The sequence below is a fragment of the Chionomys nivalis genome, chromosome 13 (assembly GCF_950005125.1).
Source record: "Chionomys nivalis chromosome 13, mChiNiv1.1, whole genome shotgun sequence".
NCBI classification, from domain to species: Eukaryota; Metazoa; Chordata; class Mammalia; order Rodentia; family Cricetidae; genus Chionomys; species Chionomys nivalis.
The window spans coordinates 33,927,390-33,946,830 of NC_080098.1; the positions used below are offsets into that span (position 1 = coordinate 33,927,390).

The window sequence follows — 19,441 nt, forward strand, 5'->3', positions numbered from 1 at the left end:
TACAGGTAAATGCCACAAGCAACTGAAAGTCAGACCCAGACAGATACACACATACACATGTCTTTACCTTGCTGCGTTGGGATCCTGTGACCTTAAGGAAGGATGAGGACAAGAAGCAAAATAGCAATGAACAGCTGCTCTGGAGACAACGGATAACCCGCAAAGGAAAACAGTGTCATTTGCTGCTCAGGGCTGTTCTACGTTACCTGCCCCTTACAGCAAGGGTGGACTTAAGACTAGAACTCGCATATGTTAGCAAGGATTGTATAGGAAATTAAACGTAGGGCATTTTGCTCAGCCAGCAATAGTCATGGGTCATTTTCAAATTAGGTTGCTCTTTTGTTTAGTTGTATGTTTTTAATACACTGACTTCAATGCTGCAGAGATGGTCACAATGATTATTTCTGGAAGTGTCATGGAATAGTCTAAGTTCATTCCTTGGTTTTATATGTTGCGTTTCCACCGTGAATTAAGGACTCATTGCTGGCTACTCATATTTTTCCAGACTTCTAGCTCAAAGTCCATATATATAACTAATAGGAAAAACCTACTCTCCATTTTCTTCTACCTTATTTCTCTTTCTTAAAAAAAATACAGTAAATCAGAAATTGGTAGTTAACAACAGCTAGCTAGTCTCCTAAGAAAGCAAAAGTACACTATAAGCAAAGTGGGAAATGGAATGAACTTCCTTTAATGTTAATTAACATTAAGCAGTAGTTCAAACAATAGGCAGTATTTAAAGGTTGAGAATGACTGAGAAAATAATCATGAAATGGAATCTATCCTAGAAAAGATGCGGCCTCTACTTCATGCAAGCAAACTGCACCATGGCAACCACTTACATATGTGTACCGAATGAGTGACCTAATTGGACAGAAGTCAGGAGGCCAATTGATTCAGGAATGACAATATCCAAAACCAATGGAATCATTGAAAACTTGATGCCATGTTGCTCTTCAATAGGTATTTTCCTCATGTGTCTATTGACAATTACTGATCACAGCATCCCTGAGATGCGAGTAATTTGAAGTGGTCTCATCTCTGTGGGCTGCCAGGTGCACTCATTCTGAACATATGGGCTTTACTGTAGTATTCAACTGCTCTGTGCTCCTTGCTCTTATCTTAGCAAACATTAGGACTCAGGTCTGTCCATCCAGCTCTGACATGCAGTTCCTAGATACAATAAGCTGCAATAAGCCATGAAGCAAGAAACATAAAAGTCCGTTATAAGCCATGAAACAATGTCTCCAAATGGAGAAAAGGCAATTCTAGAAAGATCCATCTTACTTCAAAGCTCTTCACTTCTTCTTCACCGTCATCGTCTTCCTCATCATGACAACTCTGATTTGAGAGAGAAAAAAAGTAGAGGAGACTATGATGAGCGAGAAAAATGCAAGATGTTTGTTTAACAGAAACTCCAAGTGATGTGTGTCAATGTTTCTTGAAATGTTGAAGCACTATTGAAACCAGTAGATATAAAACATACATGACACCATCAGTGAATAGGTGAGCTAAACAAAACTATATTATATTTATGAGATTTGCCTATTGCAAAGTTCAAAGAACAGATGGCCAGTGTCATCCCCAACAGAGGTGTTTATGTGGTTCATATGAAGGATCTCACACTTAACAAACTACCTGTCTACGCATTCAAACCCAAGTGCAAGCCTTCAGTGCAGGGAACCACCCTTACTTCTGTAGCCTGCCATGTATTAATTAACACAGATGCACACAGCTGCTCTTCTTTAAAATTAAGACAAAGCAGTAATGCATTGATTGCACTAATGCACTGCATTAGCAAGATTCTTCTAATCCCTTTAAGTTCATTTGTATCATACTTCATCCAAGGAAGGAAGCAGTACATTTTTTTAACAAGATTATTATTTATAGGTAAAACATACACAACTTGACTTATTCCATTCTACTGGACCACCAGAATATCCTTAGCTAATTCTCAGTTCTCAGACTTTGAGAAGGCAAAGGAGAAAATAGTGGTTAGGAATAGAACTCAAAGGGAGGAGGAGGCATGAGCTCGGGAGGCAGAGTGCTTGATTCATCCTGAGGCTGTCAGTCAGTAGCTAGTATGACTTGGTAAATTACTTCTATCTATGTTTGTTCTTTTTTTGTATTGACCATAAGAAAGAGCATGTGACTCCTTAAGGGAATAATACAGATTAATATCAGTATCTACCTTTCTTATCAAACTATAATACACCTCCACATGAGAGGTTATCCCTAACATGTCTAGGATTTGATCTGTCCTTTTTCCTCTTCAATCAATACCTTGATTACTCTGCGGCTCTCTTGTCAGCATGATACCCAAGGTTGAAATCTCAGAAGAAATGGGACTCCCATTTTGTATATGTATCTATTCTTGCTAAGCAAGGCAAATGAAATAGCAGCAAATACTGCTATCTTATTTAGTATTGGCCCTTCCACAGTTAAGGACTCCCAAGAAGCCTCACCACCACCTAAATAACTTATCCACAATACCCTCAATAGTTCCTCTACCATTTAATTACCAGGTTTTAAATTTTTGTTTATATGTATGAGTGTGCATCTACATGTGTGTATAACATGTGCATGCAGATGCCACTGGAGGCCAGAAGAGGGTGTGGGATAACCTGGAGTTATGGGCACTTGTGAACCACCTGAGGTGGGTGCTGAGAACTGAACTCCAGACTTCAGCAAGAGCAGCAGAGAGCCATCTCTCTAAGCCCTAATTAGCAGTTTTAATATAACTGACTCAACTTTTTAAAGACTTGCTTTATCTTTTATTTATATGTATGTGCATGTACAAATATATGTGCATATGTGCATTCAGGAGCCACAGAAGGCAGAACTGGGTGCTGGATCCTCTAGAACTTGAGTTACAGGTGGTTGCAAACTGCCTGGTAGGTGAGGGGACTAGGGACTGAACTCAGGACCCCTGGAAGAATCACAAGTGAGCTTAACTGCTGAGCCATCTCTCCAGCCCCTCATTTGACTCCTGTTGCCCATCAGATGTTAAGGTCTCCAAGAACATAAAGTAAAAGTTTTTCATCTTGTTATCTCCAGGACCTTAACGTCTAATGAGTGTGAGCTAAATGAAAGAACATATGGGAAACTAGTGAATTCCCCACTCATAAAGTGCTAAACAGAAAATGATCCTGAGCAATCCAGGAAGCCAGAGCAGAAATTCCTGAAAGCAGTGCAAAGTTGGGGATCTATGCAATTCATGTTTATAAGATTTAACAATATTTTTATGCAGATTCTTACCATCTCATAAGTAAAAAAGTTCCGTTTTATTAAATATTAAAATCAAGATTTATATTTACCTTTGCCATAATATCTGCATATGCCATATATAGAAAATCTTCCTCCAGTTTGCTATGAAAACAAGGGGGCAAAGATCAATAATGAAGTAGAAGGCTTGTTATATGTAGAAAAATATACCCATATAAAGTAACTGCTGCTTCTCAACACATACTCTTTTCTTACAATAAGATGAACACAAAACTTAGGTAATAGTAGCATTCAAAACCAAACCATTTTACAATCAGAAAGAAAAAGCTGTTAAGAGCTTCAGCAGATTTCTACCCCCACCCCCAACTGTATAGCAGAGTCCTTCAAGTTTGAGAACAAAGCTGGCCTATTACATACATGCAAATGCACACAAATGGAATGACTTTCTTCAAACTACAAAATGGGAAGAAAAAGGAAGCAAAAGCAAACTGAGGTGGCACAGAGCTTCTGACAGCGCAGTGATATTGACATTTAAGGAAAGACTCAGCAAGCTAAAATGTCATAGTTAAAAATAATAAGATGGCCAGAAGAATGATGACTTTCAAAATTCAAATGTATTCACTATTCTATTTCTATGGAAGTATGGAAACTATTACTGCGTGAACAATCAAGTTTCTAACAAAGAGTGACCAACATTTATAAACATATCATAGTAGGTCCCAACTTCACAGATGAGAACGACCTCATTACCTGACCAGGCCAGACAGACAGTTGTTCTATGCTTATAAGATGAGATGGTTTTGTTAGTGGGGAATAATAAGAGAGAAAACGTGAGTGAAAGGATGGACCACATTCAATGTTCAGAAAGAGAGATGCAGATTGCTGTGGCACACAGAGATCACTTGGTGTTGTTGGATCTGTGAGAAGACTCATGTAGATGTGTATTGATGATTAAATGATCTCCCAGGGTCTGAAGAGAAAGGTTAAGACCTGGGGTAGGAAATAAGGTTCTACAACCTTGAGGATGTCCCTCCCACAGAGCCAACACCCTTGAGTGCCCCCAGTAGGAGGACGAAGCCATGGTATCTTCACTGGAGCTTCTGGGGTGGAATCTGTTGTGTAACTCTACAGGATTTAGCTCTCTGAAGCTTTGGTGCATTTGTAGAACCAAGAGAGAAGGCAAGAAAGGTGGGCAAAATCCCTAAAGCAGATGTGAGAGATGCTACCAAAGGCCTCACCCAGTACTTAATGGCTTCCTAAGCCTCACTGAAGTGGGAGATACCCTCTAAAGGGACGCTGAAGACCACTCTCAAGGGTTTCCATGCATTCTCAGCAATGAATTTTGTTTTTTATGAGCTATTTTATTTTTGACACTGCTTGATAAAAGGAAGCCTTTTATAAGATTCAGAATCAATAAAATCAGCCTAATACAGAAATAAGAAATCCCAAAATTTTTTGATAGTTCTTTTGGGGAGAGGGATATATATGTGAGAACACATATACGTGGGGGGGGGGGGTCAGAGGTCACCCTCAGCTGTTATCACTTCTTAGAAGCCATCCACTTTGGCTTTTGAGATAGGGTCTCTCACTGAACCCTGGAACTCACTGAGCAGACCAGGTTTGCTGGACAGCTAACCCCAGGAATCAGCCTGCTGTTTCTCCTTCCCCAGTGTTGGGTTTGCATACACACACCACCGTATCTGGCTTTTTATGTGAATTATGGAATAGAACTCAGGTCACCATAATTGCAAGGCAATTATTTTGCTGACTAACCATCTTTCCAGCTCCTCACTGGTAGGGTTTAAAGCTTCCCCGACCCACCCCCCAAATATGAATAAATGCTGATCTATGGGTGTATGTCAGACAGATCACACTGGTAAATTACTCCCTCTCTTGACAAGAACAGGAAGTAACTGAGACATAAATAAATGACGAACAAGACTTAGATGTGGATTTCTTTATCAGTGTCTCCTAGGACTGCTATTAACCGCCCCCCCCCCATACCATTTCTCCGTTAAGGCCGTGCGGCTGAAGAGAAGAATGAGCTGGTGAAGAGGATCGACTCTTTTTGTGGCTTCGTCTTCTTCTGCAGGTTCAGCACCTGGTTTCTGGGAGAGAGGGGGAAGCAGATGAATATAAAATATATAACATTTCTCATTTAAAACAAATATTTAAGACCAGCAAGTGGCTTATAGCTACAATCCCAGCTCCTAAGAAACAGAGGCAGGAAGACCAGGGGGACTGCAAATTTAAAGCCAGCCTGTGCTCCACAGCAAGACAGTGTTTCAATAACTAAAAACCAAAGCAAGAAAATGTAAGTGTTCCCCCAAATCCAGGAGCAATAGGAAGGATTGTGTTGTGTGCATGCATATGTGTGCTTTGCATAATACATAATTTTGTGGGGGAGGGGTGCCTATGTGAATACACATATGCATGTATGGGTATGTGTGTGGAAGCCAGATGTTAGCCTCAATTGTTATCATTTTTTAGAAGCCATCCACTTCAGCTTTTGAGACAAGGTCTCTCTTGAACCTGTAGTTCACTGATTAGACTAGTTTTACTGATCAGCAAGCACCAGGAATCAGCATATGATATGTACTGTGTTTTGTGCCTATATAATATATAATACAATACAGATAAAAATCTAACAAGTATAATGATTACTATATTACTGATGTAAAGCAGAAGCATTTTAACACTTGGATCAAAAAACAGTTGAACAAAAATAACTTACAAAATTTAAGAAGAAAACACTATTCTTCCCAGCAAGACTTAAAACCAACAGAAAGAATATTTGGAACAGAGGAGATTTAAGCTTCAGCCAGGGCAAAAAATTTTTTTTTTTTTTTTTTTTTTTTTTTTTTTTTTTTTTTGGTTTTTCGAGACAGGGTTTCTCTGTGGTTTTGGAGCCTGTCCTGGAACTAGCTCTTGTAGACCAGGCTGGTCTCGAACTCACAGAGATCCACCTGCCTCTGCCTCCCAAGTGCTGGGATTAAAGGCGTGCGCCACCACCGCCCGGCTAAAAAATAAAATTTTATAATAATAAAATGTTGTCACATTATATATGACAATTAAGTCTACACAAGAATATTTATCATATAAAATATTTTCTTGACTTAAAAAATGATAGACAAAAGCTACAAAATGGATTAGTAACTGAGTATGTACACATTTTATTTACTTTTAAAACAAAAATAATATTAGATAAATCTTCATCATTGAAAAAAATTATTAAACATTTTTGTTGCTGGCAGAATTGATTGATTCTGATTTTCCCAAATGACTTAATGGATTTTGGGTCTCCAGAGACATTTTTGCCCATTTCACACGATTTTCTTTGTATTTCAAAGAAGCTTCTTAACCGGGTTAAGAATTTCGATGTGATTAGTAGTCAAAATTGTATGAGATACCTAAATATTCTATGGCTGCTTTGATTGTAAAGGCAAGTAAAATTCATTAGAGAACCAGTAATAGGGTTAGGGCTGGGGCTCCCTTGGTAGAGTGTTTGCCTAGCACACGTGAAGACCTGGGCTGGATCCCCAGCACAGAATCCCAACTCATGAGAGTGGAGACAGAAGAACTGGAAGGTCAAGGCTGTCTTTGGCCAAATAGAGAGCTGGAAGTCAATTTGGGCAACATTACCTGTTTGAAGCAGATGGGAAGGGCACTCAGAGTTAGGATTTTACTATTGTATTGTGTTTATTATTAGCTCCTGACAATTCGTAAATTAAAAAGTGATTTCAATATAAGACACTTTTAACTTGGAAATCTTAACATCTCCAGGAACTCCACAAACTTCTGCAGGACCTGTGCTTTAAAATTCATTTGGAAAGATGGTTTAAAGTAGTAGCTTAGTTTATAAGAGATGTTGAAGTTCCTCAGTCCTCCATGGTGTAATGTCCATCAGAACAGCCACCCTGGTACTGTCAGATGGTGGTTCTACCTGCTGAGTACCATGCTTAACCCAACTTCCTCCTCCTCCTCCTCCATGTCCACTCCATTTATTGAGAAATACCTCATTATCTGACCGAGCCAGACAGATGGCTCTCTATGGTTATAGGATGAGATAGTTTTGTTAGTGGGGAATAATAAGAGAGAGAAAACGTGAGTGAAAAGATGAATCACATTTGATGTTAGAAAAGAGAGATACAGATTGCTGTGGCACAGAAGAGATCATGTAAGGCTTCCAGATCTGTGAGAAGACTCGTATGGATGTCACCTTCTGACCTAGTGGGTGTGTGCGAGAGAGAGGACCTGTGGATGGCACCTTCTGACCTAGTGTGTCACCTTCTGACCTAGTGGGTATGAGAGAGAGAGAGAGAGAGAGAGAGAGAGAGGACCTGTGGATGTTATCTTCTGACCTAGTGTGTGTGTGAGAGAGAGGACCTGTGGATGTCACTTTCTGACCTAGTGTGTCACCTTCTGACCTAGTGGGTATGAGAGAGAGAGAGAGAGAGAGAGAGAGAGAGAGAGAGAGAGAGAGGACCTGTGGATGTTATCTTCTGACCTAGTGTGTGTGAGAGAGAGAGAGGACCTATGGATGTCACCTTCTCACCTAGTGTGTGTGTGAGAGAGAGAGAGGACCTGTGGATGTCACCTTCTCACCTAGTGTGTATGAGAGGACCTGGAGATATCACCTCTGACCTGTTTACCTTTGACAATCAATCAGCAAAGTTTTTTAGTCTTTAATTTACTTGGTATGAATAATTTCTTTTAGATTTTCATCTTGGCTTTAATGTGGATAGGGCTTTGAGAAAGAGTCTAAGAGACTAACTGAACCACAGTTAGTTAATAAAATAATTCATGTTTTTCATTTTATATTCTCAATTTTTGATATTGATAGCTATATATTTTGGAAAATAAAACAGGGGGTTGTCATAAACATCAAATGCAGCAACAGTTGAAATAAAAAAGTTTCCCAAGACCAATGTGCTGTATAACACTTTTCTTTCAATCCTCTTTCATGCTATAAACCCATTAAGAAAAACTTACCGCTAAATCTTCAATCAATTTATCCTCAAAGTAGTGCTCCTCCGTTTCAATCCAAGACTTCTCGTATCCCTGAAGAAAAAGATTGACAGCCCGATGCCTAAAGGATAAACACAATGTCAAAAAAGACTTTAAATTTTGAACACGAATTCAATAGTACTTTATTATCAGATTATCTGTGTACTAAAATATAAAATAAAAATAGACATCCTATTACAGATTCTTCTCTTCACAGACAGTTCCTTGTGCCAGATAAAGGCAGGTTCCTCAGCTCACATACTGACTTTGGGTTTAGTCCCAGTTCAAACATTTCTAAGCTTACAATTTTCACAATTCTCATACATGCAACAAGAATAATTATATCTACATCCCAATCTTATAAGACTTAAAGTGAGATAGAGAGTATGAAAGTATATTAGATAGATGTAAGTTAAATGGTGGATATCATTTCCTACTCTGATTCTTGCTAAATACTGTAAGCCAACAGAAGAATTAGTCTATATTCAAGTTAATTTCAAACAGGCTCTGGAATTCTAGAGTGGAATTATTGAGTGAATTTTCTACAACTCTAGGGATGAAGATGAAATCTTAGATCACTGATTAAAAAAAAAATATGTCCATCTGAAGTTGAAAAGTGGCTCTGTGGTGTGCACTTGTGTTCTTGAAGAGGATCCAAACTCGGTTCCCAGCACCCGCGGGAGGTGACTCAGGCCCATCTGTAACTCTAGCTCCAGGGGGTCCAATGCCCTCTTCTGGCCTCTGTGGCTACTGAATGTATGTGCAACACCACAACCACAGATTCCACACACACATGCACACAAAATAAATTTCAAAAAAATAAATGTTTGCCTATGAAATACAAAAAGAGATCAGTGAAGACAAAAAGAGTCAATAAAACTCATCATGATGCTAACAAGAGAAATAGGTAAGATTAAGGTGAGAAAGGACAAAAGAATAGTAAGCAGACATCATATTAGAAGTAACGGAATGATATTGTATGGGGGAAGCCTGTATTCAACAGTAACAGAAGTGTGTTAGGAAAGCATAAAGCATAATGGCAAAATGGGCTTAAAAAGAGCCTTGAAAACAGGAGAGGAAGCTGGGCGGTGATGGCGCACGCCTTTAATCCCAGCACTCGGGAGGCAGAGGCAGGTGGATCTCTGGGAGTTCGAGACCAGCCTGGTCTACAAGAGCTAGTTTCAGGACAGGCTCCAAAGCCACAGAGAAACCCTGTCTCGAAAAACCAAAAAAAAAAAAAAGAAAAAAAGAAAAGAAAACAGGAGAGGAACTAACATTTTTGGAAACACTAGCAATGACTCTAAATTCCCGCACATGAGAAAGGCAAGCCAAAGGATGTGTTCAGCTGCTTTCAGAACCTCAGCGTCATGCACACAGCTTTTAGACAGATGACATGTCCAGCCCTCAGGGAAATTCAGATACACCTCACTCAGCTAAGATGCTTTTGAAGTGGTTTAAGTGATGTCTTTGTAAGATTAATCCTTTCTCCAATATGATAGAGATTCACTGAATGGCAAGGCACTGGTTGCTGTTCAGGGTTATGAAAACAGAAATGTAAAATTATATGGAACCTTTGGAATCAGAGAGGCAAGCACCCTGAAGACTGTGGCACATTGTAACAACCAGAAGTAACCTCGCTGTACAAACACAAAGAAAGAGGGCTGACTTACACAGAGATCAGAGATGTTCCAAAAAGTGTTAAAGTTGAGCGAGTCTTGTTTACAAGACAGATGTGGTAACTTGGATGAGAAATATCCCCCATAGTCTCGGGCATTTGAATACTTGCTTCTCTTTGGTACAGCTGTTTGGGGAGGTGTGACCTTGTTGAAGGATTTTATGTACTATTGGAGCTGGGATTCGAGAATTTGAAGACAGATTCACACCATTTCCAATGTGTTCTTTTGTCTATAAATTACCTTTGGTCTTGGTGTTTTACCATAGTAATAGAAAAGTAACCAACACAGTGGGAATATGACTACTTGCAGAAAGTTAAGAGTAGCAGAAAGACCAATGCATTGAGAGAATACCCAGGAAACTGTAAGAGGTCATCAAGCCAGACTTGAATGCATCAAGTTATATCTCTATTAACAAGTATGCTGTTTTAATCCTAAGAGAACAGTGATGAGTCTGTTGGGTTCATTTTGTCATTGCTGAAAGTCAGGTGAGTATCTTTTCTTTTCTCTGCATGAGAACAATTATACAAACAGCAGCCATGGCTAGCATCTACTGTGACCTGCATACTGACAAGCACTCTGTAATCTTCACCAGTCTGTCTTTGTACTGTACGGGCCAGTGCTGCCACAGTCCAGAAGGGGAAACCATAGTAGAGTGAAGAAATCAATTTGACCAATGTTGAGTAATAGAAAAACTCAAGTTGAAATCTGAGCGTTTGGACTTGAAAGAATGTTTCCAAACACACTACATGTCCTCCCCTACGTGAGCAACTATTTCTCAACATATTATTTTTAAATGACAGGACAAACTGTGGTTCTCTAAATAAACAAGGAAAACAAACCAATGAGTTACAAGAACCAATAACTCTCTCCTGTGCATCTCTTGGATAGATTACCATTGTCACCCACTATTTAGAGAAAAAAATGAATCTCTTTTAATTAAGCACTTTAAAAAATTCTGACCTTGGCAGATTGTACAAGGGGGCCATCCGGAAGCAGGCGACGACGGCTCTTTTCCTCTGCTTAGAGAGTAGTTTATGCCACACGGCCTTCTTCGATCTCTGAGGATGTTCCACCTGAGGTAGAACAGCACAAATAAAGATATGTTTACAGCCTCAATCCACCCTCAACAGTGTGATATTAATCAGATGCATCTCTTAAATTTATTCCAAATTGCCTAACAATTATTTTGGTTAAGACTATATCCTCAAAGTTACCCAAAGCTAAATTTTACATGATTTCAAATGGTACTTAGTAAAATTTACCTATTTTCTAATAGTCTGTAGCTCCCAAGCCTTGTTATCTTTAAAATCAAAGAAACAGAAAAGCATTATATATAAAATCATTTTGTGTCATTCTAAAAACTTTAAGCCCTTTAAGTTTTTTAATCTCATGTATATGCATGTATATTTGTACACAGGTGCATGAACACACATGTGAGCATGCATATGGAGGCCAGTGAGCAACTTCGGGTATCATTCCTCGGTTGCCATCCAACTTGTTTTTTGTTTGTTTGCATTTTGTTTGTTTATGTTTTTGAGATAAGGTCTCTCACTAGCATAGAACTTACCAATTAGGATAGTTTGGCTGACCAGTGAGTCCCAGAGATCTGACTGTCTCTGTCTCCCCAGTGCTAGAATTACAAGCACATTTTGCCAGGCCCAGTTTTTAAAATGTGAGTTCCGATGATCAAACTCAGGTCCTTGTTTCATTTCTTTAATCCCCTTTGTGGGTTGTGTTGTTTTGTTTCCTATACAGAAATGCACTAACTTACATATTCACTGAAACTACTTTTACTGTAAGTATGGTAACCACAAATACAAACAGTGTCAATGCGAAGCCTACTACTCTTTAATAAAAGAAGACAACAAGGCTTTGTGAACTCAGTACCAGGAGTAAATAGAAGGATTTAATATTATGAAAGTACTAAAATATGTAGCTATTTTTGTTAGGTAAGATAAATGAGAATTCAAACGTTATAAGAAATTATGCAAACAGGCTATTTATTTGAATAATGGTGCTTGAAACTTCAAGAGAAAAAAAGGAGATTAATCATAAGTATTAGAAAGAATATAAATTCCTAGTAGGGTTTTGTAAATTAATTAGTATTCTCTAGGCAATGGAGCACTGTACTTCCCAGACTGAAATATCTCCGGCCAGTATACTCAGTATACTTAGATTTCTGGAAAAAATGAAAATGTTATGTTAGCCCAAAGTAAAGCCAAATATATTATGCTTTGCAACAAATGCTTGGACTATGAATACAATAATTATTGAAAACATTAAGACTGACTGAGCCACTGCAGACATTTTAACAGGGTGATCTGTCTAACTGACAAGTTCTTATTTCTCTGACTCTCTGTCCTCAAGAAAATCAATATAATGATCTAGCAAATGTCCACTTCAATTGTTTTCTTGATGAGAGTATTAGGTGGAAGAAATTCTTATTGAACATAGTGTAAATTAAAACAGGATCAAGAGCCGAGTTGTCGTCCAATGAGATCCAATGTATCCATATATAAAACTCCACTTTGGGGTCTAAGATTTTAAGAGAGCACTTTTGATAAGTACGGCATTCTGCTGAATATGCTGAAAATCCATAGACATATGTGGAGTTCTTGAGTTCTTGAGATACAATTGTGAACTGTACAGAAAAGGATCCAACTGGCATCTAGCCTCAAAATTTGGTAAAGAATTATACAAGGAAAAATTTAAGTAGTGGGACAGGCTACTTTAAACCATCTCCATATGTCATTTAACCATTCAAGGCAGGGATGGATGTTCAAACAATATATAGTAAAATCAAAGCAACATATACATTAATATTATGGTTATATACGCAAATGTGGCTAAAGCAGATAGAAAATCAAAACTTAAGCCCTACAGCACAAAGGTAGGAAGGTTTCTGGGATGACACAGGGCATTTTATTTTCTCATATTCAGTTTTAAGAAAGCATATCCCCCAGTGTACTGTCAGAGACCCACTGGCTAACTATGCTAGCCTCTCTCACTGGTGCAATCTTATTTTTTTATATTTATTTCATGTGTGTGTGCTGAATACATGTTCATGAGTGGATGCTCACATCAATATGTTTGCGAGCAGAGGGCAGAGATCATTGTAAAGCATTTTCAACCCTTTCCGTCTTAGTATTTCAGATAGGCTCTCTCAGTGAACTTGCAGATCAGAGAGCCCCAGGTAGGCTGCCTAAGCAGTTAGTCCTCAGGACCCTCCTGCCTCTGCCCATCCTTGTGCTGTCATTCCAGAAATGGCCACCATATTCAGCCTTTACATGGGAGCTGGAGATCTGACCTCAGGGTCTCATGCTTTCACAGCAAGCACCTTTATTGCTGAGCCATCTCTCCAGCTCAAATGTTGCCTCATTGACTAGATGTCATGTTTAAAAGAGAATATGTTTATGTGTGTAGAGCATAAGTTTCATTGAATGAATATACAAGCAGATTCAGATATGTGTATGGAAACCAGACAATTGCCTGGATACATGTATTTTGTAATACTGTTTTTAATACAATATAAACATACAATATAATCGTCTAACTGAGAGTGTCACAAGAATTACTACTTTGAAAATTCTTGAACGAGGAAGACAAAATAGAGAATAAAACACACAAGAACTTGGAAGTTAAAATAGGTTATGACTGAAAAAATGACACAAAAATATTTTCCTCATTTGGGGTTTTATTATCAATGTATTATTCTTTTATAAATGTAATTTGTTCTTTATGTCAGAGAGAAATTGCTCAAAAATCTCTCATAAAAGCAAAGGTAAAACAAGCAAAAGAGAAAACACTTCAGATATTAAACCAGTAAAAGACAAAATATCTCAGGCATATTTTATGTGAAGTATTAAAATGATGTAAAAATAAAATATTTGAAATCTGGTAAAACTGTGATATTTTGTTAGAAAGGTTTAGAATAAAGTCTATACTACTAACAATCTATAGAATTTTAGAAAAGTTTGAAAAATATAATAGAATTGAAAGCGCTGATCTCCTGAAACATACTATCTACAGATGTCTCCTAAAACTATAATCTTGGAAATAATGAATTATATGCTCATTGTAATGAATATTCTAAACATATATGGGGGTTGGAGGAACACAGCTAAAATTAATGAACATTTTTAAAAATACTTTATGTGGTTAAGGCAAATATGATGGGATTAAGACAAAGATCTGACCTGTTCAAGATGAAAAAGTACATTTGCTATATCCAGGACACGCTCCACTGTCCTCTCTGGGTCTGAGGTGTCTTCCGTCCTGTTTGGCAGGTCTTTGTAGAGAGCCATTTGCCACCTGATTGCAGGATCTTCCAACTGTGGGGCAGGAAACACAAGGTGGCAACTGAAGTGAGGAGGTGTCCAGCATGGTTTGCTGGGTCTACCATGACCACTAAAAACACACAGAAGAGTACTAAAACACCTACAGAACTCTAGCCACATAGAAGTCTAGGGAGCCACCGGACTGTGTGACAGTTCCTTTAATAAGATGATACTACACTACCAAAGCTCGCTGAGAAGATTAAAAACCTATTTACAAATACACAGCCATGTGAGGAAATGGAACGGTTAGTTTGGTTTGACTATTATACCCATACCTCTGTGTCTATGCACATCTACATTTTATGATGCACATCTTAGATATATCACTAAAAGAGCAAGAGAAAGCTATTGAGAGATCAGAAATGTAAAACTTCATATATTCATGAAATTCTCATGTAGTAGAGAGGATAGAAATTTCACTACTGTTTATCATTTTAATCAGGACAATGGGGAAGACATATGTGACCAACTGTGTGAGTGATTGGGAGTATTTCCCTAGAGTAGTTAAGATGTAAGATGACACCTTGATATGAAATGTTAACAAGAGTCCCAGGCATTTTTCCTGAGACAGAAATTCAGAGACCTGCATTTCTAGTGAATGTACCCCAGGAAGAATCATAAATGGCACTTGTCTATGCTGAAGCAAGGAACAGTGTTGAAATTTCAAAGGTCAGCCAGAAGACCAGCTAGTCTGCCACAGACCTCCACTCTCTTTCTTCCCTCAGCAGACCTAAGCTCATCCCCAGTGCTGCAGCTGAACACCAGCTGCAGCCTCCCTTTCCGCAAGTCCACATTTCCTGTGGATCCCACAGACTATCCCCTTCTGACCTCCCTGCCTCCACTCCTCACTGGATCCCAGCCTTGTAACCACTAGAGGAGAAAAACACGAGACACTAGCTGGACCCTTACTGCAAACCACAAGCCTCATCATAAAATATAAAATAATAGAAATGGGTTAATTTAAGATGTAAGAACTAGCTAGAAATATGCTTAAGCTATTGGACCAGCAGTATTGCAATTAATATAGTTTCTGTGTGTTTATTTTGTGTCTGGTTTAAACTTGACTCTAAACTTAGGGAGTTTAGAACACAGCAAATTCTCACTGAAATGAAGACTTTAATATAAACTAATACAGCATACAAATTTTACACTCACCAAAAAATATCTCAACATTTTATTTGCTAATGCTGTCAAATTGCATAATAAAAATTCAAAATAAAATCTTTGTAATTTACTTTTTAGTATTTTAATTCTTAAACTGTGTGTGTGTCTATGTAATTCTGTGCACATGAGTGCATATGCCTATGTTGTCTAGAAGAGGGCATCAGATTCCCTGGTGTGAGAGTTGGAAGCAAACTCCTCTGAAAGAACAGTTAAGTGTTAATGGCTGAACCAATTCTCCAGCTTCAAAGAATTTTTTTAAAAAAAAAAAATTTTTTTGTCTTCATGTTTTTAAGACAGACTATAAAGTCATAAAACCTGGCAGATATAAGCATCTTAGTGGGAGAAAAGCCTGCCATTTCAAAGAAAGAAAACATAAGCGCCAGGTGCCATGCCATTAAAAGTAGACAAAACAATTTCCAGCTTTCTCCTCCACTTTAGAATTTCCACTGAAAACAAAACTGCATTTTATAGGGGGAAAGAAATACCAGAGATCGTCTCAAACTTCCAAACTTCTAAGACAGGAATAACTTTGAAGCAGAGATGAACCGTGAGACAGAACTTCATATATGAATGACTTCTAAAAACTGTTAGTCCTTTGCTCAAAATAAATGCTTTCCTCTATGTTTTCATATCAAAGGACTATGTGCTCATCCTTGTCTCTTCAATAAATAGATGTTTTCGATAAGGTGAAATCTTTATGTTCTCTCTCAGCAATGACTCCTCTAAGATTCTGCCTCTGTCTGGTGTTCACACAGGGTATGAATATGAGGCAAAAGTGAGGCTACTTCACAAATGGGCCCGTGTGTCTGGCTAGATTTTAAGAGGGGAGGCTCCTAGAGTAGACCCTATCCAGGCAGTCCTCCCATTAGATGAGGCAACAGCACTCTTTCTCCAATGCCTATGTTTTGATGCAGCAAGGTATGGATGCAGCAAGGAATGGATGCAGCAGTGAGGTCAAAGGCAGCCAGCATTGGGAGAGTGTTAGAACAGCTTAGAGGCTGGTGCCACCAAACCAGGTTTTGATGTGAAACGTTACTGTCTAGGTGGCTCCTGAAAGCTCCCAGGGGAAGGATCTCAAAACCCAAGTGAAATATGATTAATAAAAACTCACACAGAGAAATTGGGGTTCAACCTGAAGGTCATAAAAGTAAAACTGCAAGCCACTGGCTCTTACTTCTATCTCTCTCTCTGAAATGGCGATCCTGCCTCCAAGAATCTCAGAAGGAGACTGAGACTGAGAGCTGCCTCTTCCTGTTTTATATTCCTCTCTAGGGCTGGAATTAAAGGCGTGCACCACTGGGATTAAAGGCATGCGCTGCCCAGTTTCTATGGCAACTACTGTAACTACTGGGATTAAAGGTGTGTGTTACCACTGCCTGGTCTGTAAGGCTGACCAGTGTGGCTGTTTTACTCTCTGATCTTCAGGCAAGCTTTATTTATTAAAATACAAATGAAATATCACTACACCCAAGGGCTACATGACCACTTCCTGCCATGGGCACAGACCCTGAGGATACTTAACAGGGGTTGCCTAAGTGGAAAGACCTCAGGAACCGTTCAGGGATTCATGATCCCATCTAACTCCCGTGTCTGTAAAAACATTCATGTCTCTCACTGAATGGGAGCTCACAGTATAAACTCTAGGCCTGAGTTCAGATGGAGGTTTTACAACAATTCACAAAAATATTTAGGTTTTTCTTTTTTCTCTGAAAAAGAGACTCCACTAGGAGTTAATCCCCTTCTCTGCAGGATTTATTACTAAAATATGGTTTTGCTCGCATTGAAGTTCACAAAAAACTTGCCTTAAAGACACCATGTGCACTGGGAATATAGCAAAAGCATATTTTACCTGTAGCAATCATATCCTCCCAGATGCTAAAGGAATAAAGACATGTAGGTCTGTGGGAAGGAATATTTTAAAACACTAAAGTACTAATTAGTGATTTTTTAAATATATTTTGTATACTTTCAGTTATATTAATTATACAGAATACTCAGAGGGGTGACAAAATAGATTAGAAACCTACAGGTGGGGTCACATAGTAGCTAGATCTCTTTCGTTTGGTTGGTTTTTGCTTTTGAAGTCAAGGCCTTGCGATGTAAGCCAGACTAGCCACAAATTTACATCTTCGCATCTCATCCTCTTGAGAGTTGGGATTACACGCATGCACTACCCACCAAGCTCAACAAAAACAGACTTTTTAGATAATATATCTTATAAGTAAATGAGTGACCTACTCGGTAGTATTTAAGAAAATCTTCAAGTAATAGTAAATACTGGACTGTAAAATTCAGTTTTAGCATCTCTTTCAGTACTGCTGGAAATCAGTTTCTAGTCACACTTGTCTTTAATAGGTTTTTCCTCTCCTTGGGTCAACTCATTTGTACTTACTGCAGTAAATATCAATATCTCTTCTATATGAATAACTCCTAAATATACATTTTTACCTTAACACTAAAGGAAAAAAATTCAACTTGTTATGGATTTCTGCTTCCAGGTCCCCCAAACCACAAAAAAAAAAAAAAGTTGTAAAATGCATATACAGTATTTATTCAATCTGTGATGAACTTCATTTTTAATTTTATAATTTACAATCCTCAACTTTTAAGATTACACCATTTATTACCATTCGGGTTATTAATGCAAAGTCTTGGCAAGTACAATAATGGCCAACTAAAATAATCTCACTTGCTAGTGTAAGACTTTCAGTAATAATATCCTGAAAATAGTAAACATGATTTGGAGTAAAAGCTAGCTTACCTTGCCTTGTAGGTGTATATTACTGCGGATTATATCTCGTACTTCCTCCTCGGTGTCTTTCTGTCAAGAAATACATGTTACCTAAAGGAAATCTCATAAGTGCATAAACTGCCACATTCAACAAGAGCAATCAAATACCCTGTTAAATAGTGTGTGTCTGACAGGCATGTTTACATTTTTCACTTTTCTCTGAAAAAGTTAGAGAAAGTGTGTGTATGTTTGTGTATGTGGTGTGTATATGTGTATGTGCGTGTATATATGTGTATGTTCATGTATATATGTGAGTGTGTGTATGTGCGTGTATGTGTGTGTATGCATGTGTGTATGTGCGTGTATATGTGCGTATGTGTGAGTGTGTGTATGTGTGTGTGTGTGTGTGTGTGTGTGCAGTTGCCCATGGAGCCCAGAAGGTGTCAGACACCCTGAAGAAGGAGTTACAGATGGTTGTGAGTTTCTAAAGTAGGTTCTCGGAGCTGAACGTAGTCCTTTCCAAGAGTGCTATATACTCTTACCTATTGAGCCACCCTCTACCCTCAGAAAACCTCTCCACACTGCGACCACTTCAAGCAGGGCCACAAGCTACTTTGACTATTTAGTAAGGATGTCAAGGGTCAATGGAAGGATCATCTAATTCATAAGAACAAAGAAGACAGATACATGTTCCCTTGGTTCATATGGGAATAAATCCATGGTTTTCTCTCAAATCCCTACAAAGAGACTTTTGCATGTCACAGCATACTCCATAACAGAGCTCTAACAAGAAGTGTGCATGTAAAAATCAAACATCAGATGACTCTGCCCAAGCATTCGTTCATTCACTCCTTCCAAGGACACAAACAAGACCAACACAGGCATTTCACTGTCAGTCTCTGGAAAAGAGGACAGGGAGAATGTATTCTCCAATTGGTATATACAAATTAGCAACTCCAAGACATCTTTCTGGAAATTTACATAGCCATCTATAATTATGAAAATATAAACTAAAGGAAATAATTCTAGCAAAGAAAAAAATCTCAATGCCCACAAAGGACCAGAGCTCCTGGAAGCTAAAGCCTCTTCTAGCCACCACTGGAGCAATGCATTTGCTTCTAATGTTGAAAAATCTGACCAAAGCTTTCATGGCAGATTTTATAAAGGAGTTCATATGCAATCCATTTTTCACCTTGGAGCCAGAGATTCATATATTCTGTTTGCTTAGGACAAAAATTCCCCCCAAAATAATAGGCAGTCATTGATTTAAGTCCTAGAGTCGGCAGAAAAACTACTTACAA

The 19,441-nt window shown here is 38.4% G+C and overlaps 1 protein-coding gene across 2 annotated transcripts in view; it reads right to left on the minus strand.

Annotated features, from left to right (window-relative positions):
• Ryr2 (ryanodine receptor 2) overlaps positions 1–19,441 on the minus strand; it is a 565,815-nt gene that overhangs the window by 78,207 nt on the left and 468,167 nt on the right. For both annotated transcript variants that reach the window (XM_057787812.1, XM_057787811.1), the window contains 8 exons: positions 18,171–18,230; positions 14,105–14,239; positions 10,869–10,981; positions 8,218–8,314; positions 5,230–5,333; positions 3,318–3,369; positions 1,288–1,341; positions 68–91 (listed from right to left, as the gene is read on the minus strand). In XM_057787812.1, the coding sequence (XP_057643795.1) occupies positions 68–91; positions 1,288–1,341; positions 3,318–3,369; positions 5,230–5,333; positions 8,218–8,314; positions 10,869–10,981; positions 14,105–14,239; positions 18,171–18,230 (639 nt within the window). The remainder of the gene's footprint in view (positions 1–67; positions 92–1,287; positions 1,342–3,317; positions 3,370–5,229; positions 5,334–8,217; positions 8,315–10,868; positions 10,982–14,104; positions 14,240–18,170; positions 18,231–19,441) is intronic.